This window comes from Erinaceus europaeus, chromosome 4 (genome assembly GCF_950295315.1).
Source record: "Erinaceus europaeus chromosome 4, mEriEur2.1, whole genome shotgun sequence".
NCBI classification, from domain to species: Eukaryota; Metazoa; Chordata; class Mammalia; order Eulipotyphla; family Erinaceidae; genus Erinaceus; species Erinaceus europaeus.
Window position 1 is genome coordinate 106,774,520 of NC_080165.1, and position 25,341 is coordinate 106,799,860.

Genomic DNA, 25,341 nt, shown 5'->3' on the forward strand with positions numbered 1-25,341 from the left:
AGATAGCTAGTAGGCATATTTTAGTTATATTCTGAAGGGCCTGTGGCTATACTACTTTATTTTTTTCCCCCTGAGCCTGAAGTAAGATATGCAGGTGGATCCAAGTTATTCTCTGGGGAGATGATGTCATGGCTGGAAAGGACCAGAAAGCTGGATCAGAGAAGAGAGTAGCTCCCTAATATGGGAAAGGGGTATAAATATTGTTGACTATAAACCCCATCGATTTGATATGGTCTGGGGCCCATATTCAGCTTAGGAGCTTATGTGATCTCTGCATCCCTGTAGATCTGAGCTCACATTCTGTGGTCATGAGTAGGAACATTCCAAGCTGCCCCTATATCGACCCTCAGGTGTAGCAGAGTATGTTGTCCATCTTTTGGAGGATGGAACATTCTCTACCGTTGTTGATCCAAGTTGAGGGAAAGGTCCTATGGGGGACCCACAAAGGGGTCTATTTTGTTGTTCCTGATAGAGATGATGGGTAACAATGGAGAGAGGTATTTATTTGAGGTCTAGGCCCATCATGTCTGTTTGGGAATCTCAGGACTCCCTGAATAGGGCCCCAGCTGATGGGATGGCCTGATAGTGACTAAAGAGTCAACATTAAAATATGCCAGTCTCTTGTCCTTATTCAACTTTGCAGTCTCTGGACACAGTCTGAAGTGAAGCATGCTGAGGTGGTACTCGTTGCATTGATTAGGTTGGGATCAGCGGATGCAATATCGTTTGATATGAATTGAGAGAAGCATGCAGGAAAGTGAGTCCCACCCTAGGAGTTCCAGGACTGGGGAAAATATAGGCTCTATAGAGGAAGTGGGAGGTTCCTGCTGTCTTAGGGTTAAGACAATAGATAGTTGTTGCCCTTGTTGTTGTAGCCTTGTTATGGTTATTATTGTTGCTGTTGATGTCATTCATTGTTGGACAGGACAGAGAGAAACGGAGAGAGAAAGACAGACACCTGCAGACCTACTTCACTGCTTGTGAAGCGACTCCCCTGCAAGTGGGGAGCCGGGGGCTCGAACCAGGATCCTTACGCTAGTCCTTGTGCTCTGCGCCACGTGCGCTTAATGCACTGCGCTACCGCCCAACTCCCTTTGTCCTGCTTTCTATCTTACCATCTTTCAGCCACCAAGTTGAAGATGCGATCATGATTCCATCCTAACTTCCCTGGGCAGACGACCTCTGCAGTGTATCTTGGAACCTCATCTCTCCAAAGCCCTACGTGACTGAAAAAAGAAAAAAACAGTCTGGGGGTATGAATTGACCTGCCAATGCCAATGTCCAGTGGAGAAGCAATTACAGCATACAGAACTCCCACCTTCTGTACCCTAAAAATAATTTTGGTCCATACTCCCCGCAGGAAAGAAGTGATCTGGGGAAGATGACCTGAGGGCTCTGAATTGCAACTCCATCAGAACCTGAGAGAGAAGAGGAAAAATGGAAGGCAGTAGTAACAGGTGTATGTTTGATCTGGAAAGGAAGAGAAGATGGAACATGGGGGAAAAATGGACACATATATACAAATATAGATAGATAGTTGTAGAAATAATAGTTAACCCATATCTGCAACTGTGGGTGAATTGCTGTAGATTCCAATGAAGATAGAGAATTCTGGTGAAGAATTATACCACTGTTATCTTGTAATTTTATAAATCAATATTAGTCACCAGTAAAATGAAAAAAAAGAAGTTAGGCTGAAAGAAAGAGGAGAGATAAAGTAGAGAGAAACAGGCTCTTTGAAGGTAAGAGAATTTAGTAGAGAGAAAGAGAAAAGATAAAGATCAGGTCACATGCCAGAGATCCATATACTTACTCATTAATGTTAAGTTAAATTAGGCCCTTTTACACAAGATATTGTTATAATCCCAATTTTAAAAAATTTCTTTATTATGGGGGCCAGGTGGGTAACACAGCGGGTTAAGCGCACATGGCACAAAGCACAAGGACCGGCGTTAAGGATCCCGGTTCGAGCCTCAGGCTCCCCACCTGCAGGGGGGTTGCTTCACAAGCGGTAAAGCAGGTCTCTCCCCCTCTTCTCTTGATTTCTTTCTGTCCTATCCAACAACAATGACAGCAATAACAATAATAGTAGTAACAACAACAATAAACAATAAGGGCAACAAAAGGGAAAAAATAGCCTCCAGGAGCAGTGGATTCATAGTACAGGTATTGCTGAGCCCCAGCAATACCCCTGGAGGCAAAAACAAACAAACAAACAAACAAATATTTCTTTATTAGGAGATTAATGGTTTACAGTCAACAGTAAAATACAACAGTTTGTACATGCATAACATTACTACACAATACAACCCCCACTAGGTCCTCCTCTATATCACATTTCAGGACTTGAACTCCCACCCCCACCCCAGAGTCTTTTACTCTGGTGCAATATATGATTTCCAGTGCAAGTTCTGCTTAGAGTTTTCCCTTTTGATCTTGTTTTTCAACTTCAATCTATGAGAGAGATCATCCCATATTCATCCTTCTGTTTCTGATTTATCTCACTTAACACAATATTCTAAAGCTCCATCCAAAATGGGGGAAAGAAGGTGAATTCACCCTGAAACTGAGACTTTCGGGCCTCACGTCTCTTCCCCCTATGTCAGCACAGGGCTTCCCCTAGGCAGCTTAGGCCTCCAAGGGACAGTAGCAATGGAGACTCACAGTCACATTTGGTCAGCCTTGGGGATCCTCTCCTTCTGTCAGTAGTTTACTTGTTGATAAAACTCAGATTGGAGATAGTGCCTTAACCAGCAAACTGCCGGACTGTACCAGTTGCTCCCAAGTATATAGGGGCTTTCAGCCCCAGGAATCTCTCCTTAGGCCACAAGCCACATGTGTTTGCATTCTCCCGTGACTTGGTGGGTTCCAAAAGTATTCTGAGTCTTGTGTTCTCAGATGATCTTTGTTATTCTTAGTTGACCCATAATCCCATTTTTTTACTCTAACAAAAAATACCTTTAAAATAGTTTCTCTGTTCTCTTCAGTAGTGAATTTATCATCTATCTAGATGAGGAATCATCAACTGACCACTCAGAATAACCACTTTCTGTACTCCAGCACTGTATTTGGAGACAGACATCTCGAGTTTCATTAATGTCTTGTAAATAACATCTTATAAAAATCTAAACTTTTTTTTTTGTTTTCAGTTAAATTCTCCTTACCCTTCTATTTTAATGAGTCATCCAGAAACTCACACTTAAAATCATTATCTCCCTTTCTTGTCACATGGAAACCATTCATATTATTTGGCCTGGAGTCTTTCTCTATTATGGTCCCCTTCCCAAAGCAAAATCCCAACCGCTTCTTTAAAAATAAAATTTAAAAAGCCTATCTTGTTTTAAAAACTTATGATATCTGATCCAGGAAACCCTTTTAGATTTTTCCAATTTCATGTGTTAATATTTACATCTTCTTGTATACTTATCAGATCTACTTGAGAGCCCATGTTACCTGCTAGACTTTGAACATCAAGTGGTTTTTTTTTTTTTTTTGCCTCCATGGTTATTGCTGGGGCTCGGAGCTTGCACTATGAATCCACTGCTCCTGGAGGCTATTTTTTCCATTTTGATGCCATTGTTGTTGTGCTTGTTGTAGCTGTTATTATTGTCACAGCTGTTGTTGTTGTTGGATAGGACAGAGAGAAATGGAGGAGGGGAAGACAGAGAGGAGAAGAGAAAGATAGACACCTGCAGACCTGCTTCACCGCTTGTGAAGCGACCTCCTGCAGGTGGGGAGCCGGTGGCTTGAACTGGGATCCTTATGCCCTTGCGCCCTGCGCCCTTGTGCTTTGCACCATGTGCGCTTAACCTGCTGCGCTACCACTCGACTCCCATCAAGTGGGTTCTTATCTTACCCATTTTTTATGTTTCTTGCCTCAATAGGTGTATTCACTGAAATTTTAATAGTTTCAAATGCAAATTGCTAGTAAATGCTTTAGATGAAACAAGCTTTTCAGTTGTATTCATGCAGAATAAACAATACTCTAGTAACTTAAGAATGCACTTAGCTGAAGTATAGAAATGAGCTCATACGAACACCAGGACACTGCCAAATACTAACTTTCCTTCCTGGAACAGTATTTACTTCACTTTTTATTTGGAGATGGAATATTTAAAATATACATAAAAGTAGAAGGAAATCACAATAAATCCCCATGAACCTATCAACCAATTTCAATGACTCACAATGTTCCCCCCAATCTAATTTCATTAACTCCTTGCCTTTTCTTTTATTGGAGCATTTTAAAGCAAATTCCAGATATTATTATTTATATATACCTCAACAAATATCTCTACCAGATGAGGTTTTATGTTATAATTGAACCACTATCAAATCTAATGAAATTAAGTCTAGCCAGTTAAGATGATTAAAAATCTAGTCTTTGTTCATATGTTTTCAATTCGATGCAGTCATTTTATTTAGAGAATCATTGATCTAGTAGTTACAGCATATTTTAAAACAATTAAGCATAAGAGAGAAACTTTTGATTCTTTTAGCATATGTGCTGGAAAAAATTAAGGAGATCTTCAATTTCTGAATTAGCTTCCTTGTTTCATTTCCTTCATGGCTTTTGGTTTAGATCTTGAAGTAGTATATTCATGGGGAGAGGAAGGTGTGGCAAGGCTATTAGTACCATAACTTACCTTGTCCCCTTCTTTTTTTCTTTTTTTTCTCTCCAGAGTTATTGCTGGGGCTCGGTGCCTGCACTATGAATACATTGCTCCTGGAGGCCATTTTCTCCCATTTTGTTGCCCTTGTTGTTGTTGTCCTTATTGTTATTTTTTCCATTGATGTTGTTGTTGGATGGGGCAGAGGGAAATGGAGGAGGGGAGACAGAGGGGGAGAGAAAGATACACACCTGCACACCTGCTTTACCACTTGTGAAGTAACCCCCCCCCCCCGCAGGTGGGGAGTTGAGGGCTCAAACTGGGATCCTTACATGGTCCTTGCACTTTGCGTCATGTGCGCTTAACCCGCTGTGCTACTGCCCAATCCCCTTCTTGTTCCCTTCTTTTTAAGAGTACACATACTGGTATTCAAGCCTAAACATTAAATACTCTACCCCTTAGGTCATCCAACTATCTGAGCAAAAATGATGTTTGCAATTTCTGGGTCAAGCTTTTAACTGAAGAGACATATGTCCTTTTCTTTTCTTTCTTTCTCCCTTTTTTTCTTATACTCACTTCACAATGGATTAAATAAAATGTGATATGATAAGTCATCTGCCGTCATTGATGAAGGGGTAATCATATAGGATGCAGAAGCAAGCAGATGAAAGTTCCTGGAGAGCATGCTTCATGAAGAATTGGCCTGTCAGTATTCAGACATTAGTTTTAAACCACTGTTATTTGGACATCTGCTATACCTGCACTGGTTTTAGAAGGAAAAGTTCAACAACATAAGTATTTCACCATTTCAATAATTTCTTTCTTTCTTTTTTTCCTTTTTAACAAATGTTAGTGGTTATTTACTAGTCATTTTGTCTTGGAACATAGTGTCTAACTACTGTTAGCTAAGTGAGTACATGTCACAAAAATATCAAAGTAAAAAACTTGACTGGCTTTGGATCCAAACAAATTATCAGTGTGTGTGTGTGAGTGATTTCACATCTTTTTTTATTTTATCCAGGTAAATTTTTATTAGAATGCTCCTTTATTAACAGCACTGAAGCTAACTATTTGAAATTTAAGAAAAAAAAACTATAAAATGGGAATAATATGGTCCAATGCCTATAGGGAGTACAATTCCTTCTGGAAAACTCTCAGAAGGCTAGATGTGGACCTACCCTATCAACCTGTAATTCCTCTCCTGGGGATATAGCCTAAGGAACCAAACATACACATCCAAAAAGATCTCTGTATACAACCAGGTACACCACTCCGTAGCCCTCACATATTATTTCATTTTCTACACAGAACTGAGTCCTTATGGGAATCATCATGATCCTCTGAAGAAGTCAGAGCCTAAGAGTCTAAGATCTCTCTCCTGTCCTACTGGGTCTGCAGTGTTAGCAACAATGGAGGCTGGTAAGCACCATATCATTAAACCCCATATATCCATAGTCTCCCCTGCATCAAGTATCTTACACCACTGTCACTCACTCACAGCTTGTGTGTCTTTCAGGCAAACCTGGCTGTGCACTGAGATTTTCCTGTGCTTTACTATTTATACAGTGTTTGGGGCACAGGGAGGGGATACAGTTTGTTTGAATCTAATCACTCATTGCTCTGCCTCTAGCACTCAATTTTTTCTTTAACGTTGTAAAATAAACTTTCAAAAAGACCCAAAAACTTATGGATGAGAAACATGACCAGGGTGGTAGCACACCTAATAGGAAGCATACAACACTACGTACATGGACCCAAGTTCAAGCCTGTCAGGCATTAAGCCAGCCCCCAGCCCCTCCATCTTGCATTGCAGATAGTATGGCCTATTTACATAATCATTGTTTTGCCTAAAAGATCCCCACCCATTGATCTATCTTCTTTCTACCTTGAGACCTGTCCTGCCTGCAGGGTAACATTAATCCCACTGGTTAAAACCATCGCAACAGTTGCTAAGGAAGTTCTACCTTCCCAGCATGCCTTTTTCCTTTCTCCACCCCCTTTCCTAGCCATTTCCATTTCCGACTTGCCACTGCCAGTTTTATCCTATAAAAGTCATTTCTGTTTCTGGTTTCTTCCTCTTCTGCATCCCAACCTAGAGGAGGTGAGGCGTGCAGACCAGGAGGCGGATGCCAGCCATTGCAGGTTTTTGGCTCCATGTGGCTTAACCCACTGCACTCACGTCTGACTCTGGCGCTCCCGCATGAATAAAGATTTATATTGCTACCACCACAAACTTGGTTCCTGGATCATCTCTCTCTCCCATGACGCTAGCCTGGCAAAGCCATCAGTTCCCACCTTCACAGAGGATGGTTCGCAAGTGGTGAGGCAGCACTGTAGGTGTCTTTCTCTTTCCCTCCCTATTTCTCTATCTTTGTCTCTAAGCAAAGAGAGGGAGAGAAGGAAAGAAAGATGGAAGGATGAAAGGAAGGATGGGAGAAAGAAAATAAAAAGAAAAAATAACCTTCTCACAAGAATTATATAGTTACATAGAAGAAATACTGGTAAGCAGTGTATTACCTATGGGAACACAAAGGGGGATTGTCTATCCACAATAACGAAGATGGCTTGACTGACAATCTCTGCCCTAACTATTGGCACTGTCAGTAAAGTTATGATGTATTTTTCTATGCAAAAATGCATCATGGCCTTTCTGACAACTCAATAGTTATTCAAGGCTTCAGTCTAGCAAATTCACGAGTCAGCTGGGTAACAAGGGATATTTGTGAGTTTGATCTGATAGGGATTCCATAACTTGTGCTCACTTCCCACTCTCCCTTAAGTTTTTATGAACAGACTAAGCAGCAAGGATGCTAGGAAGCATAGTCTAATGAGTTCCCAAGAAGAGAAATGGATATGTGAATCAGCCAATGGTAACAGCAGCTAGCCAGAAAACAATTAAATTAATTAATTAATTCCACAAGAATGAGAGATACAAGAGCACTGCTCAGTATATGTAGTTCCAGGTAAATCAAAATCTAGATCTTCACACATACAAATCCTGTGCTTTACCAATTAGCTACCTTTTGTTTAGGGAAACATTTGAACTTTTAAGGCGTTCTCAGGAGTCATTAACTTCAAATTGTCTTCTCCTAAAGAATGATGTCTTAGTTACTGGATCAACAACCCACAGGTGGCCCAGAAACCACAAATTCCTCACAGCCACTGTCAGATGCATGGTGAAACTTGTTCAAAGGCTGCAGACTATTAGGTTTCACTATAATGATATTTCCAGGAATAAAGAGAATTACATATTAGAAAAGTAATGAAACTATGCAGGTAGCCATGACAACTGTTAGACATTTAATAATATTTTATACCCTGAAGAGATTTATCCTTTCTATTAACAAAGGAGAGACAGATGAGAGAGAGAGAGAGAGAGAATAACAAAACCAAACCATATTGCTTGTACTTTATAGTTGTCTGAAACATGAATTAAGATACTGGGATATCTCCCTTTTAAAAAGATTTTTTGTTTATTTATTCATTTTATTTTATTAATGTGCTGCAGGAGATTGAACTCAGGACTTCATGCTTGAGAGTCCAATGCTTTATCCACTGTACCACCTTAGATCACTAAGTTAAAAAATATATTCTAAAATTAAGTAACTATACCCTTCCTTCCTTCCCTCCCTTATCCACCTTCCTTGTCCCTCTTCTTTTTCTTTCACATTTATGAAAAAGATAGTGTATATTCTAAGCTGTGTTAGCATAAAAAGCTCCACCAATATGTTAAAGCTGTGACTCACCTCATTGTAATTCTTTTTATAGGATTTATGGAAAAAACAATGCTATCCAAGAAAATAAAATAAAACTTGAAAAACCCCACTGGCAAGTAAAAATCTTTTCTGTTAAAAATAGTCATGTGAAATATTTATATTTCGTTTTACATAACTCAGAGGAAACCCATATCTCCTGTTAACTGCCATCTCTAATTTGTTACAGATCACTTTCAAGATTAATGATAATTGACATGTATGTTATGCTTTTACTTTTTCTGAGAACTGTTAATACTGATTCATTTTTCCTATTATCCTGCTAGAAACCATAGTCAGAGACAATACTTTTTAACCAATCCACAGTGGTTAAGTTGTCCTGTTCATACATGTTTATCCAGGTTTGTCTCTTTTGCCATATCTTTTATTCAGCTCAGCCCCAAGAAGACTTTTCTCACTGTGTTCTTCCATTAACCACCTCCATTGAACCCAAAGAAGCCTAGCAATCAACAAATTCAAGGGATTTCAAACTTGGCTGCATATTCAAACCAAGTGGGGAGCATTAAGAAAATACAGCTGTTCTGTGGGTCCCAACCCATACTGAATCAATTAGAAGAAACCCATATCCCTCCTGAGCATGACACCTGGACCAGCCAGGATGACCAACTTTATTGGCATAGAATTAGCAAAGCATTATTTGGACCTCTACAGATGAAGTCAACTTTTAAAGAAAAAGAGAAAAAATTTATATGCTGACAACTATGCTATGAGATGCCTAGGCATTTGTTTAAAGACTATGATGGGTGTGTCTATGAGGAAGTTTCTAACATTTGAATTAGTAGACTTAGTAAAACAGATTACCTTCTCCAGTGAAGGCATTACTTGTGCAGTCTTCAGTAGACTAAAAGATTGTGTGGTAAATCACTTCTCTGTCTGTCTTCAAGCTGGGACATTTTTCTAATGTCTCTGAACTCAGACTACATTACCAGCTCTCCTGGTTCTCAAGTCTTTGGATTCACACTGAAACTATACTATTGGCTCTCCTGTGTCTCTATCTGCAGATCTCTATAATCACAAATGGCAAGAACAACTGACCAGAAAACAGAGTACAAAGTATAAACATTTTAGAGGAAAAACAGTGAAAGTCTTTTGTGTGGCTTTAGAAGGAAAGCCCCTGTTTAGTGGTGAGAGAGAACAGGGGGAGGGGAGGACTGTGTAGTGAAGAAGAATGACACTTTTTCATAAAAAAATGTTTATAATTTATTTACATATACATAATTTTATATAATTCTAAAACAGAACAGTGGGACTGTGAACATAGGTTAAAGGTAAAGGCACTAACTATAGTGAATAATGAATACTAACTTTATTACTTCATATTTAACTTAATAAAGAAATTATGGGATATACACTATATGGAATAATACTCTGCAATCAAAGATGACCTTGTGTGTTCTGGGACAAAAACTGATGGAAGTAGAAGTGACTATGCTTAGCAAAATAAATAAAGAGATAAAAGAGAACTACTACATGGCTTCACTCATATGTGTGCTCTAGAGAATTGAAACAGGTGAACTTGAGGGAAAAAACTAGTAAACAAACTGCCGCTAAGACTGTGAGAACTACTGTAGTTATACATAAGAAGATGGGGGTACAGAAACCTGGGGGTGGGTATAGCCTAGAACTATACCCTGCAATCTTATAATACCATGATAAAAATTTATAAATAAATAATAAAACATAAAAATGATAGTAACCAAAAATATAAAATATTATCATAAAGAGAATGGATAGGTCTGAGTGGAAAAATCAGAGGACAGTAAGAACACAAGAATTTTCATGAAAAGATTAATGGCCAGGATCTTCTTTTTATTTTGTCTCTAGATTTCTGTGATCCTAAAAAATTAAGTTCCAGCAGAAGCCTTCGTGTTCCATAGAAGTGATGCCCCCTGTTACATTCTTTCTTTCTCTCATCATTTTTTTCTTTATTTCTTGTTTAGTTTTGAAGTTGTTTTAGGAAATACATTAAAAATTAGTTACATTATGGACAGATGACCCCACCTGTATCCTGGAGCTCCACTTCCCCAGAGCCCCGACCTAGTAGGGAAAGAGAGAGGCAAGCTGGGAGTAAGGATCGACCAGTCAATGCCCATGTTCAGTGGGGAAGGAATTACAGAAGCTAGACCTTCCACTTTCCGCATCCCTAAATGACCTTGGGTTCATACTCCCAGAGGGATAAAGAATAGGAAAGCTATCAGGGGAGGGGGTGGGATATGGAGTTCTGGTGGTGGGAACTGTGTGGAGTTGTACCCCTCTTATCCTATGGCTTTGTTAATGTTTCCTTTTTTAAATAAATTAAAAAAGTTACATTAACAAGAGATCTTTAAATTAGAGATAAGAATATTTGAAACATTATACTCTTTAACTAAAAACACTTAAAAGTAAAATAAAGGTGTGGCATGTGACCTAAAGTAAATCATCCTAAATGCTAATAGATTAAAAAATAAGGTAAGATAGATAACTTTATGAGTTTTCAATGCCATAACTCTTCAAACAACTTTCCCAAAGGAGGCAACTGTAGCAGGGAGGGATCACAAGCAAATAATTTAGCAAAAATATATGACACTTAGCAAAAATCTAAAGAAAATCACCAAATTCCATTTCTGTATACATTGCTTAATGCAAAAGCTGTTCTACAAATGCTTTATCAGTTTTAATGCAGATACCTATATAAATTATGAACAGTTTTACAATAACCATATTCTATAAATTTTCAGCTTAGCTGCATGCCTTAATTATGTAACTACAAACTACTGAGTCTGGAATATTTGAGGTTACAAGGGAAAAATGCCTTCTTTCAGTGATACCAGTTTAAATTTAAAGAAATATTAAACTACTTATTGAAAAAACCCAGATGAAGTTAAAAAAAAAAAAAAGAAAAAAAAGCTCTGGGAAGTGTCAGGCTAGTGTCGTGCGAGAGAGATATGACCCAGGGATCAAGCTCTTGGTGGCAAAGCAATACAAATCTTTATTCATCTGAGCACCCCAGAGTCGGGGGGTAGCACATCTGGTTAAGCTACGTGGCACAGACCACAACGGCCAATGTCAGCCTTTCAGTCTGCACATCCACCCTCCTCCAGGTCAGGACAAGAAAAAACAAGACAGAAACGGAAGTGGCTTGACAATATCATTCATGGTTAGGAAAGGGGCAGAGAAAAATGGAAGGGGCTGGAAAGGTAGGAACTTCCTTAGCAACTGTTGTAAGGGTTTTAACTGGTAGGATTAATAAAAATACCCTGGAGGCAGGAGGGTAGAAAGAAGATAGATCAAAGGAATGGCATGGGTGGGGATCTTTCAGGCAAAACAATGATTATGTAGATAGGCCATAGTATCTGGGAATGTATGGTGGAGCAGGCTTAAGGAATGCTAACTCCAGTGGGAAGATGCAGGATGTTTTGTGGGGGAGGGAAGACTTACACGGCTGCCAACCTTTTGAGGTTTATGTGTCCCCCTTTTTGCTCAACCCCTCCATAGAGAGACTTACCAGGTGAATTCACCTCTCAGGTCAAGCTCTGCCAGGCTCCACCACATCCCCACAACCTCCCTGCAGGGAAGTTTCTGTTGACAGTATGTGGATCTTATATGTATTTCCCATGAGTACTTACTGAGGACTGTCAGCATTTAGGTAATAATGGTCAGAGGTCTTTTACAGTCTTCTCAGAGTGCTCTGAAGTGTTGGGAGTATAACATTAGATTTTGTATAATAACCTGAAAGCTGGCTTAAAAGGATGAATTAAGAATACATTAAAAGATTATTACTTACTCCCCAATATTATATCCCAACTTCCCTTCTTAAATATCCTAACCTTAGCCTGTCTCAGTTTTAGGTTCCCACACTTGTGGAAAAAAAGGTCACAGGAAGGGAAGCTAAGGAGCAACATCCAAAGTCACACCAACCAGCCCATGAGCCAGAAAACCCACTTCCAAATAAGGCTAAAGAATAGCTTCATTATCCAGATCCTGAAATGTCAGCCAACTTTACCAGCACAAGAAGCACAATCAAAAGTACACATTTTATACCAACATAAACCCACCACTCAGTAAAATGGAAAAACATATAGCAGCAACTATTGTCAACACTGATGGTTATTTAAAAAAATTTTAAAATAGAAAATAAAATATATCGACAAGACCAGAGGATAAGAGGGGTACAGTTCCACACAATTCCAACTACCAGAGTTCTGTAACCCATCCCCTCGAAAGGAAAGGTTTCCTAATTCTTGGTCTCTCTAGGAGCATGGACCAAGGATCATTGTTAAGCAACTACAACAGATTCCTAAATGGGTATGCATATTTCGATTTTAAAAAATCCCTCTCCTGATGTCTAAATTTGATTACATAAAACAATCAAGTTTTCAGGCAAACAGAGGAGCTTTTTATCCCATTTTTTTCTTTATCCATTAACTGCATCTTCACTTCTGTTTGCAGTTTACCATTCATTTCAACTCCCATATCCCCATTTACAATTACTCCTTGAACATACTCATTTACTTCAGCACAATGTTTGAAAATGAAACACATTTTGAAAAATAAACACTTAGATGAAACAATAAGAGGATGCCAATTTTATCATTGCCTACTTTCTTTATCCTGTTATAAAGTGCAACTAATAAACTCAAAAGAGTTCTATTCCTCACATATGTCCAATAACTACGGTAAACCAGTACTAAATAAAGGGGCCAAGCTGTGACAATAACCTTCTGTAAATTGCTTGTGAAGTGGCACTTATCAAAGGCCCATATTTCATTAACTTGGCAAAACTCCCTTTCAAGGTCATTTCAAAATGCTTGTCTTGTGCAGAGCAGCATGTGTAGAGCAGCACTAGAATGGCACCAGGTCAATCCATTAGTCATTGCTGGAGTGAGCTTTCTGTGGAGAGACAGACTACTTCAAAGTCAGATGGGCTTTTGAAAATCATGCCAAGGAAACCTTAGGATGTGAAATGTTGCAGAAAAGAAGGTCATATCTTTTAATATTTACTATCCTTGCAAAACATTATTGTTCATATTTTATGCAAATACTGCCTATCTATACAATGTAAAAAAAAAAACAGGTTAAAAATTACGGTGAGTGCATATGTATTCAATTAAGTATAGTTGTGAGTGCCAAACTTCAACTAAGCTGATCAGACTGTAGGTCTGTCTAAAAGCCTAAACTGGTGGAATCTAGTTGCTATAGCTGCACATAAAACAAATAAAGGAGACACTGTGGAATGCAGCAAAATATCTGTGGTCTGATTAGTTCACATTTGCCATATGTGTGAATATTAGAAGTCAAATTCTGAGTTTAAGCAAAGTTCTTCTTAATAGGTATAACGGGTGAGCAATACTTAAAAGTACAAATTAAATTCTATGCTACTTATTTAATCTCTCAAGGAATTTCATAAACTTTTAATGTTAGAAGTGTTGCTAGAAGCACAAGTTTGCTACTAGGGCATTTTTTTTCTTTATAGCATCAGATCGTTTTTGTACTAACTAGTCTAGTAAATAAGTTGAAATCCTCAGCCATCAATCTTATTTGCCAAATTCATCTGTATTGTTTCATCATGGGTGATTTAAATTTACTGGATTGAATGTGGACAAGTACTGTGTTATCTTTTTCTTAGCTAATCTCATGAATTCTCTCAAATGAGAAGTTTCCTCACCAGTGGACCTCAGTAGAGAAACTGAAACTATTGCACATAGAACTCTAGTCTCACTAAGTTCTTAATTCAATCAACAACTATAAACATTTCACAGTAGAATAAAATTCATTCTTTGCATATGGTAAAATAGCAGTAACATTCTTGCTAAAACTAAAATGAAAATCATTAAAATGCACTTCTCTTATAAAACATTTATGGAATATAACTACACTTCATATTTAAGTGTTTCACTGTTTTCTCCATTTTTCTCTGCCACCAGGGTTATCACTAACATTTAGTACCTGCATGACAACTCCACTGTTCCTGGCAGACATTATCTTTCTTTCTTTTCTGACAGAGATATAGAGAAGTAGCAAGGGAGGGAAGGAGGGAGGAAGAGAGAGTGAGAGAGAGGGAGATGGAGCACACACAGGAATGGGGAGAGAGAGTTCTGTTTTTCCTGCACCTGGGGACTGATGAATTGAACCCAAGTTGTCTTACAATGCACTGTACTGCTCTTGCTCTTTTAATTAAATGTTAATGAAGTGTCGGGTTCTGGGTACAATAAAGCCAAAGGGTCAATGAGTTCCACTCACAATTGAGATTAACTCAGATAATTTTATTATGTTGTATACTTGGAGATCAATTTAATAATTCTAAAATGGAAAACTGAAAGAAAAAAAACTGGGGGGGGAGGGCTAAAAATGAATTAAGAGAGAAAATCTGTGTTTTCTTCTTACTACATTAATAGCTAAGTCTCAACAATTCATGACAAAACACAGAAGCAGACCTGAATCCTAAACAGACTTCCACAGTAAGGGTCACAGAGAGGGAGAGCAAAGAGACAGACACTCTATACCCAAACAAATTTGCTCAAAAATCACAAATAAGGTTGGAGGAGTGAGAATAGCCTTCCTAACTACCATTGTAGCTTAAAACTTATTGGGAGCAGTCCTAGTAGATGTCACACTGGAATTCAGTCTCAGTAGTAACCCAACTCTGGGGAAAGATTCTGGAAAGACAACTCCCTTGCCAGCCCACAGCCTGCCAAATTCTGTTCCCTTCTGTTTCCAAAGTGTGCAAACTTTTGTCACCAGGACTACAACTCCAACTTCATTTCAGACCTAAACCCTCACCCAAGGCAAGCTAGTCACTGGTGATCATGTGTAATCTCAAATTCTTGGTCATTACCCAGACTGGGTTAACATTGGTGCTATACACTCTGCCTGGCACTTGTGACTATGAACCCCTTGGTTCATAGTGACCTTGGTTCTCACAGAGGTTGAAACATAATGGAAAGACAATGGAAATTACCTACAGTTATGAGGCAAGACAGCATCTCTGAGAAAACCACAAATACAATGAAGCTAAGAAAACTTTCTAAAAAGGACTTAAAACTACCATCCTGAGGGTGGAGAGAGAGAGAGAGAGAGTGAAGTTCATTAGATGAAAAAACCTCAGTAAAATCATGGAAAGTATTAAACTAACCATAAATCAGAGATAAAGAATACAGTACACCTGAGTTTTAAAATATAGTAGAGAAGATCAACTACAAAGAAATGTAATAGGTCAAAGTAGTGAGCTTGAGGATAGGGCAGAGAAAAACATTAAAAGAAATAACAAAGAACAAAAATAAATAAATGAAGCAGAGCCAAGATAGTAGCTTGAAGACAACAACTGGCATACAATCTGCAAAAAGGCTGCTTTTAAACTAGGAATTCCAGGTGAGGGCAGGATTTCCAGACCAGTGGTGGAGGAAGTATACAGGAAAGGTCAAAGTGGAACTGCAGCAGAGCATTATAACCCATCCTTAGGTAGCAATGGGCTGTTGAAAAGGATAAAGGACCCAAGGAGTTGGCTGTGAGTTTTACTCTTCCCCTCTGCACACACCCCCAAGACTAATCCCCAACCCATATGGGTAAGGGAACCAGCTACACAAAAGGAGGCCCTTCTATGGAGTTAAACTCATTAAGAAAGATTCCAAGCACATTAGGGAATCATCTAGAGGGAATTTTTTGATTGAACTTCAGAAATTCCCAAGCCAAGGTTTTTGTTTTAAAGGGGGATGGAGTGCTTTCTTGACAAATCTCTGCCTCTGCTGGGGCTGTGAGAATAATCTCCTTTGGTTTTGCTTGGTTTACTTTTATCTATTTTTCTTTCTTCCCTCTATCATCTTGTTTGTTTTTGCTTTGTTTAGGAATGGGGAGGGTGGGGAGGGAAGTTGTGTGTAGCCAATTTGGAATAGTTTGATCTGCAGAAAGATTGTTGTGTAGGAAGTATAGAGAGGTCAGAGTGGAAGCAAAGGAAGAGAGCCTCAGATCCCATTTAGGCTGGAACTAACTACAAAAGGACAAAGCACATTGAAAGCAGTTTCTGTGAGTTAAAACTAGCCCTCTGTAAGCCACCCACCCACACCCCAACTCCCTCACTCCAGAGGGGCAAAGGAACCAGCCACAGACAAAGAGGCCTCCTGAGGAGACCATCTCATTCTCAAGATTCCAGGATCAGCAGGAGCTGGTTTATTTGTTTATTTGTTTGTTTGTTTTTTCTTTGACCTTTTTCTCTCCTCAAGGGGGCTGGAACTCAATATTATTGGTTAACTTCCTTGACCAATCTTTTTCCTCTTCTATGGCCATGAGAACATTCTGCCCTAGCTTTTTTCTCTTCACTCTAGCTCTTTAGCTTATGTTGCTGTTCGCAAATGTTTTTTGCTTTGTTTAGGAAGGCAGGGAGGTTTAGGATAGATAATTTGAAAGTTTAAACTGCAGACTAATCTTTAGATGTTTCTTTTAAAATTTTGTTTGTCTTGTTTTTTTGTTTGCTTGTTTTGGTTTGGCTTTTTATTGTTGTTAGTCAGTTTGCTTGCTTATTGTTTTCCATTGCTATTACTTTATTTTCCCTTCTAATAATCCCTCTGACAAAAACCAGCCTTGGCTGTTGGTGCATTGCATTTACTGGTTGTGCTCTCTATTGTGGTAGTAATTTTTTTTCCTTTTCTCTACACTCTCACTCTCTTCCACTCATTTCTTTTTCTTTCCTTCTCTCTGATTTGAAAAGACTTAGCCTTTGCCCCTGCATTTGCTGTATTCATGTGTCCACACCTGTGACCTATCTTGTGCAAGAAGACTGACATGGTAAAGTTTTTATTTCATTATCTCTCACTCTCTCTTCCAATATACTCTCTCCGTTCTCACAATCTAGTGGATTGTGGATTTCTGAAATTGTCTGTTATTGCTTGGTATTTTTTTTCAGCCATTGTTGTTATGTTTTTGCTCTTGGCTTACTTTGGTTTTGGTAGGGAGAGTTTCTGTAGCAAACAGGTTTCAGTTGAGCTGCATCAATAACCTTTGTTGTTATCATTATATTTGCTAAGGTGTCTGACCTCAGCAGTAAGAGGCCCTTGGCTTAGTGGGGCTTTTCCTCATTCAACACACCAACTGAACGTAAACAGCAGGGCACAAAAATATAAAACACACCAATAAAAGTATATGGTCAAATCAAAAGCAACTAAATCAACTATGACATTGAATCAGGAGAGAAGCCCAGAAAAATTACAAGTAAGCAAGAAGACACTAAAAATAAGGAAGATATACAAACATTAATTGACTTATTAATCACAGAAATGAAGACAGCTATTGAGAAAAATGCTATCAGAAACTGGTAAACAACGGATGAATCCTTCAAGAAAAATACTAGCTATATTGAGGTAGAGAACTGAGAGCTAAAATGGCTGAGCTACTACTATAACTGAGCAGTTTACAAAAAAAAAAAAAAAAGCTGAACTAAAGAAGGAAGCTGAGGGAAGGGAAAGAAGATTAACAGAAGCACAAAACAGACTTACCCAGACAGAGGATGAATTAAAGAAAACTAAGAAGGAGGTAAAAGAGCTCAAAGAGGTTGAGAGACACTGAAAACGACAACAGAGACATATGGGATGATCTCAAAAGAAGTAACATTCACAATAATTGGCCTACCAGAAGAAGAAAGAGAGGAAGGGGAAGTAAACATCATAGAGGAAATAAAAGAGGAAAACCTCCCAGCCCTAAAGAACAGAAAGGACATTAAGATTCAAGAGGCCTGGAGAGTCTCAAACAGAATCAATCCAGACCTGAAGACACCAAGACACATCATAGTTACAATGAAAAGAAGTAAGGATAAAGAAAGGATCCTAAAGGCTGCAGGAGAAAAGCAAAAAGTCACTTAATATCAGCAGACTTCTCCACTCAAACTCTAAAGGGCAGAGAGAATGGCAAAATATCTGTTGAACTCTCAATAAAAAGGGGTTTCAACCAAGAATAGTATATCCTGCTAGACTTTCATTCAGACTAGATAGAGAGATCAAAAACTTCTCAGACAAGCAACAGTTAGAGGAGGCAACCATCACCAAACCTGCCCTGTAAGAGGTTCTAAAAGACTTCCTATAAATAAGAAAATCCTGGGCCCGGTTGGTGGTGCACCTGGTTGAGTGCACGTGCTACAATGCACAAGGACTCAGGTTTGAGCCCCCGGTCCCCACCTGCAGGGGAAAGCTTTGCAAGTGGTGAAGCAGTGCTGCCAGTCTCTCTCTGTCTCTCTCCCTCTTCCTCTAGACCTCTGGTTGTCTCTAGCCAATAAATAAAGATAATAAAAAAAATTAAAAAAAAAACCCCACAAAAATATCCCAAAATACTTGCCATATATCAGAGGAAACAAAAATTGTTGAATAATGGGGGGTCGAGTGGTAGTGCAGCAGGTTAAGCGCACATGGCACAGAGTGCAAAGACTGGGTTAAGGATCCTGGTTCTAACCCCTGGCTCCCCACCTGCAGGGGGGTCACTTCATAGGCGGTGAAGCATGTCTGTAGGTATCTATCTTTCTCTCCCCCTCTCTGTCTTCCCCTCCTCTCTCGATTTCTCTCTGTTCTATCCAACAACAACAGCAATAACAACAATAATAACTATAGCAATGATGGACAACAAAAGGTGGAAAAAATGGCCTCCAGGAGCAGTGGATTCATAGTGCAGGCACCGAGCCCCAGCGATAAACCTGGAGGCAAAAAAAAAAAATTGTTAAAAAAAATTGTTGAATAATGGCACTGCAATAACCTAAATCCATAATATCAATAAATGTCAATAGCTTAAGTCCACCCATTAAAAGGCACAGAGTAGGAGGATGGATCAGAAAACACAACCCAACCATTTGCTGCTTGCAGGAATCCCACCTTGTTTTTTGGGTCCAACAAGACAAACACAGACTTAAAGTGAAAGGATGGAAAGCTATTATACAGGCTAATGGAAAAAAAAAAAAGTCAAGAATAGCTATTAACACCTCTGACACAATAGACTTTAAATTAAATAAAATAATAAAAGATAGGCAAGGCCACTACATAGTGATCAGAGGATAAATCAATCAAGGAGACTTAACAATTATTAATATCTATGCACCCAATGAGGGCTCATATAAATACATCAAACATTTACTGAAAGAACTACAAAAATACATCAAGAATAATACAGTAATAGTGGGGAACTTCAACATCCCACTCTCACACTTAGATCAACTAAGAAGAGAATCATCAAATAAATAAAAGAAGTAATCAAAGAGATAGATAGACTAGACCTCCTGGACATTTTCAGAGTTTTTCAACTCAAGAAACTGGAATACACATTCTTTTCAAATACACACAGCACATCGTCAAGGACAGACCACATATTAGGCCACAAAGACAATACTGACAAATTCAAGAACATTGAATTCATTCCAAGCATCTTATCAGAACACAGTAGAGTAAAACTGACACTCAACAACAAACAGAAAATCAGTAAAAGTCACAAAATTTAGAAACTCAACAACATACTGCTTAATAACCACTGAATCAAAGAGACACCCAAGAAAAGAAATTCAAATATTCCTAGAAACAAATGAAAATGAAGACACGAGCTATCAAAGCATTTGGGACACAGATAAAGCAGTACTGAAAGAGAAATTCATAGCCATACAAGCACACATAGAGAACAAGAAAAAGCTCAAGTAAACAACCTTACTGCATGCCTTAAAGACTTATTAAAAATAAAATAGAATCAATATGCATATTATTTGAATATAATCATTAACAAGATTAACATAAACATAATTTTTTAATAAATCATTTGTATATTTTTATTGAATATTAAATATCACCTACTAAAATTAAAAATATAAACTATATTTTGAAGCTTTAAACAAAACTGAAAATGTTTAACTTTCTGATACTTCATAAATGTTTACATTCTTTTAAAAATCAAATTATTCATTGAACCCAGTATCTAGTGTTTATCTTTTGTTAATATAAAGAATAAGCATAATGTCATCTGTATGCTGTATTAATATGTTATAAACATATATAACATATATGTATATAGGGCTTTATATACATATAACTTTAAATTAATATAAACTGTTCAATGTTACACAATATCTCTCAGTTACTATGTGACCTTCAATTAGAAAGTAGAAAATAGCAAATTTCTCTCTACAAAGAAACAAAATTAATTGTGAAATAATGTTTTGAGTTCATATTATGTGAAAGGATTTGACATGTTAATGTATATGTTTCCTGTCCTAAATATTTGTGCCCTTCAAATCCTCCCTTGCTTTTCTATGTAGTGTTTTTCTAAAAAAATGACAATTTTATCTCATCAAAGTGAACTTGAGAGTCTCGTTGAAGTTCTAATAGTTTCATGGTTAGCAAACCATTTATATGTAAGAACATTAGGATCTGAAAATGTTAGGTTACAATGATCCTTTTTAAAATTTTTATTAGTGATTTACTATTGGTTTACAAAATTACGTTATCACAGGGATATAATTCCACACTGTTCCCACCACTGGAGTTCTGTGTCCCCATTCCCTTCATTGGAAACTGCAGTCATTCTCTCAAGATCACAGATATAGGTTGACTCGTATTTCTTATAACTATCTATATTTATCTATATTTGCCCATTTTTTTCTATGGTCTTGCCTTCTCTTCTTTTCAAAGTCACACCTTCACCTGTTACTACTTCCAATGTCCTTCCTTTTTTCTTCTTCTCTAAGTCCTGATGGAATTGGCGTTCAGAGCCCTATGGCCATCTTCCCCTCCCTCTCTGGGAGTATAGACCAAAATTCTTTCTGGGAGTTTTGGCTTCTGTAATTTCTTCTCCACTAGTGCTACAATTATTTCATCCTGACCTCCCTGGGTAAAAGACTTCACCATTGTGCCTTGGAACCTCACCTCTCCAGAGCCCTACCCAACCAAGAAGAGACAGACACAGGCTGGAGATATGGATCAACCTGCCAACATTCATGCACAACTCTACTTTTATAGCAAGTCATATCCTGGATATGGCCCTTCTAGTATTACAAACTTTCTGAGCCTGCCTCTTCTGTACAAGATAATTTCCCATAGTGAAAATTAAATAACATATAGTTAAAACATGCTTGGCATGCATTAGATACTCAAAATAAGTAGTTCTTTGTATTGGATGGCAAAGAATTATGGAAACTTCCTATACTGAATTCATCTATCAATATAATATACACAGATCACATGATATGCCATGTAGCTGGGCAGATGCCCAGGATTCAAAGACTGCTATTCAGCACTGAGCATACATAACATTTTTGTGGGGGAAATGAACATGTATAGTAGAGACATGAAAGTGCTATAGAAGCACAAGTGATAGAAGAACTGAGGAGAGATAGAAAAGTTAAGCTTCTTAGAGAAGATGTTATATAAGAATGGGCAAAGGTTTCTCAGTAAGGAATATGAAGAGGACTGGGGTCAGAGGACTGCGAAGACAGTAATGAAAAAAAATTTTTTTTTCACATTCAAGAAAAGTTAAAAGTTGGAGATAGTAAAGTAACCATGTCAGGTTCATTCAATGGCTAATTCCAACTGACAAAACCAAGGTTAACTACATGAAACTAGAGCAAAGGTATTATGTCAATTTTTCAACAGTGTGGCTTTAATTGGGTTTAATGAAAATTCTAGTTTTCTGAGATGTACCACTTTCTTGATTACTCAGTTTGAAAAAAAAATTGATCTTAGCCCCTCTGAATAGCAATATTTGTTTGCTAGTACACACCACTTTTCTCAAAATGTAACAAAATTGGGGCCTTCTCTTTTGAGAAGCTAATATTTTGGACCCCAGACTCATAATTTCAAGCTCTTCATTCCTCTATAATTTCTGTAATGTGTTACCCTTTTCACCAGGAGCACTCAGTGACGTATTCTAAAAATTGCTGCAGCCAAAAGAACTGAAAGTTTCGTAATTCATAACAAAATAGCACTAAATTTCAAGTAGAAAAAGAAGAAAACAAAAAAATTCTCTATAGCAAATATATTCTCAGATCTTGTGTGAGGCGATCGTGATAACCACTACACTACAGAAACAATTGCAGTGTTCTCAGATCTTATAAAGGATGTGCAAACATGCAAAGTATTTGATTTGAAATGTGTAGTGGGTTTAACATCATGGCTAACATGGCTCACAAAGGATGAAAATAAGGAGAAGATCTATCTGTAACAGACAAATACCATCAAAAGGGCATAATCTGTCAAAGTAGACAGCTATTACTAAGTTTACCTTTAATGCCTATAACAGGTCTCCATAGGAACATAATAACTATGCTATTTTCTGGGAAAGAGGGAGAACAAATTCTCAGAATAACAACAGTTACTTGTTAGAATTTACTTAGAATAGTTAAAATTTACTTTCAACATAATCACACAGGTGAGATGTAGAAAACATTTTTCCAAGTGGGAATTGATTTTTATCCTTTGAATAGCATGGGAGTAAAACATATTCCAGATGAGTTAGTTTTATCATTTAACATCAATGACAGCTCTTAAAAACTTAGTTTTATCATTTAACATCAATGACAGCTCTTAATGACAGGAATAGTGGTCTGGGAGGTCGCTCAGTGGATAAAGCATTGGATTCTCAACCATGAAGTCCTGAGTTCGATCCCCGGCAGCACATGTACCAGAGTGATGTCTGGTTCTTTCTCTCCTCCTATCTTTCTCATGAATAATTAACTAAATTCTTTAAAAAAAAAAGACCTAGTGGACAAACTGTGGAATAATCTACTTTATAGTTTTAATAGTGACTCAACTTCAAGGGAAGACATCTTTAACATACATTCAGTATTTTTCACAAATTATGATCTCTCATAATTTTCCAACATTTCATAGCTATTTAAGGAGATTACATGGCAAGACAAAATTAGAAAGAAATCACTAATAAATTATTTTCTTTATTGAAAAAGGTCATTTTGGTTCACTCACCATTCCATGATTCAGCCACCCTGGGATAAAATTATCAAGCAACTTCGGATATATCATCTCTCTGTCATAAGCATAGATGATCCAGAAAACTGCTACAACAAACTGAAAGGGAAAAGGAGTTTTTTACTTCAAATTCACCAACTTTCTACAACACACAATATTTGGATGTCTAGTGCTAAAAAAAAAAAAATCAGAGTTTGGGATCTATAATGAAAGACAAACCAATAAACTAGCTAATGTCTTGATATACAATTCTAACTTCATTCCATTAGTGGTAACCGTTGGGGTTCCTTCTCTTCTTATGTTCTTCAGTTGTGTTCACTCAAGCAAAGGGAACCATTTGTTTGAGAGAGAACAATTACTCCGTTCTATAACTGGAACAGTTACTCTTTCGGGGCTAGTTGTATTGCTTTGGTTCCTTTCAAAAGGGTTTAAAAGTTCACTAGTGGTTTTCTGGATCCCATTCCCTATGGTGCAAAGTTTGCACACATTCAAGAAATTAGTGTATGTTCCTTTTCCTTGAACCCATCATGTGGTTTAAATTAATCTCCACATTCTCAAATTTCTATTTCACCACTAACAGCACTGGAAGCACTGCTATAAAATGTCCAAAAGTCACATTTCCAGCAAATGTATTAATTTACATAGCCTTACAAGAGGCTTTAGCTGCACTGAGGAGCAGTGTAAAGAGAGTAAAAGAAGCTGCCTAATTTTCTGGGAATAATTTACATTAATCTAAGATCCAGTATTCCTTTTAGATTCATCGGCAATATCATCCTAGAGTTGAGTATTCAAAGTATCATTTTATCCTTCTCCACATGAATGTTGAGGAAAAAATGGTTCAAGGTCTTAATCTTCAGCATAGAATTCAAAAGAGAAAGCTAGGGCAGCATAGACAGCATAACGGTTATGCAAAGAGATTCTCATGCCAGAGGCTCCAAAATTCCAGGTTCAGTGTCCTGCACCACTATCAGACAGAGTTTATCAGTGTTCTGGTAAATAAATAAATAAATAAACAAGTAAATAAATAAATGAATAAGTTAATGCTTCTGTAAATAGGCAATAAATGTAGCATAGAAAGGAGAACCACCCCAAAGGGAAAGATCAAAGTCACTGCAGGGTTATGACTCAAAAGAATAAACACCATAAAATAATACATTGTAGCATGAGTATTAAACAGTAGCAATTTTTTATCTCATTTCTGTCATCCACGCTTTCACATTTTATTAGTAAAAATAATACATATATTTTAGTGAGATAAGTCAGAAACAGAAGGATGAATAGGGTTGATCTTACTCACAGAAGTTGAAAAACAAGATCAGAAAGGAAAACTCTAAGCAGAACTTGGACTGGAGTGGGTGTATTGCCTCAGAGAGTAAAAGACTTTGAGGTGGGGTTCAGGTCCTGAAACATGATGGTAGAGGAGAATCTAGTGGGGGTTGTATTGTTATGTGGAAATGTTATGCATGTACAAACTATTGTATTTTTGTTGACTGTAAACCATTAATCCTCCAATAAATAAATTAAATAATAACAATAATAATGCCATGTTGTATGAAATCTTTAGTAGTTATAATTTCAGGCTAGTAATCAGAAAAACTTTTAAAATAATTTTCCATGTATGTCAGTTATAGGTAATCTAGGTCCAAAAGAAGTGTGGTGCCAGTGTGGTGCCACAGCATCCTAATCTGAGAGCTTATTAGATGTGAAGGGTGCCAGGCATCCTGATATATTCTGATCCTAAATTTTCATAGGAACACAAGGCCATTCATATATACATAAATGTTTGAGATGTCCTTTTGGAAGGCTATACTCCAAACAACTTAATTTTCCATGAAATCTGGGTTTTAGGGTCAAGTAGCTAGTCTACCCAATCTGGACCCATTACAGTATTTAAAATAAGCATAGTTTCCTTCTTCCCTATCTTAGAGAATGTATTTCAACATTTAGGTCTGCTGTTAGATGCAAGTTTCTCCTAGATGTCAATTTAACAAGTTGGGGAAAATCTCTATTTTTTCCTGTGTACCATGTATAAATGTGTATAAGCAT

General features: G+C 37.6%; 1 protein-coding gene across 14 annotated transcripts in view; it reads right to left on the minus strand.

The window, feature by feature from the left end:
• Positions 1 to 25,341, minus strand: part of AIG1 (androgen induced 1) — a 341,307-nt gene that overhangs the window by 189,882 nt on the left and 126,084 nt on the right. For 12 of the 14 annotated variants that reach the window (XR_009549566.1, XR_009549568.1, XR_009549567.1 and 9 more), the window contains exon 3: positions 23,293 to 23,394. The exons of the other annotated variants lie outside the window; for them this stretch is intronic. Coding sequence is in view for 9 of the 12 variants with exons in the window: in XM_060190358.1 (XP_060046341.1) it covers positions 23,293 to 23,394 (102 nt within the window). In the remaining 3 variants the exon portion in view is untranslated. The remainder of the gene's footprint in view (positions 1 to 23,292; positions 23,395 to 25,341) is intronic. 14 annotated transcript variants of the gene reach the window in all.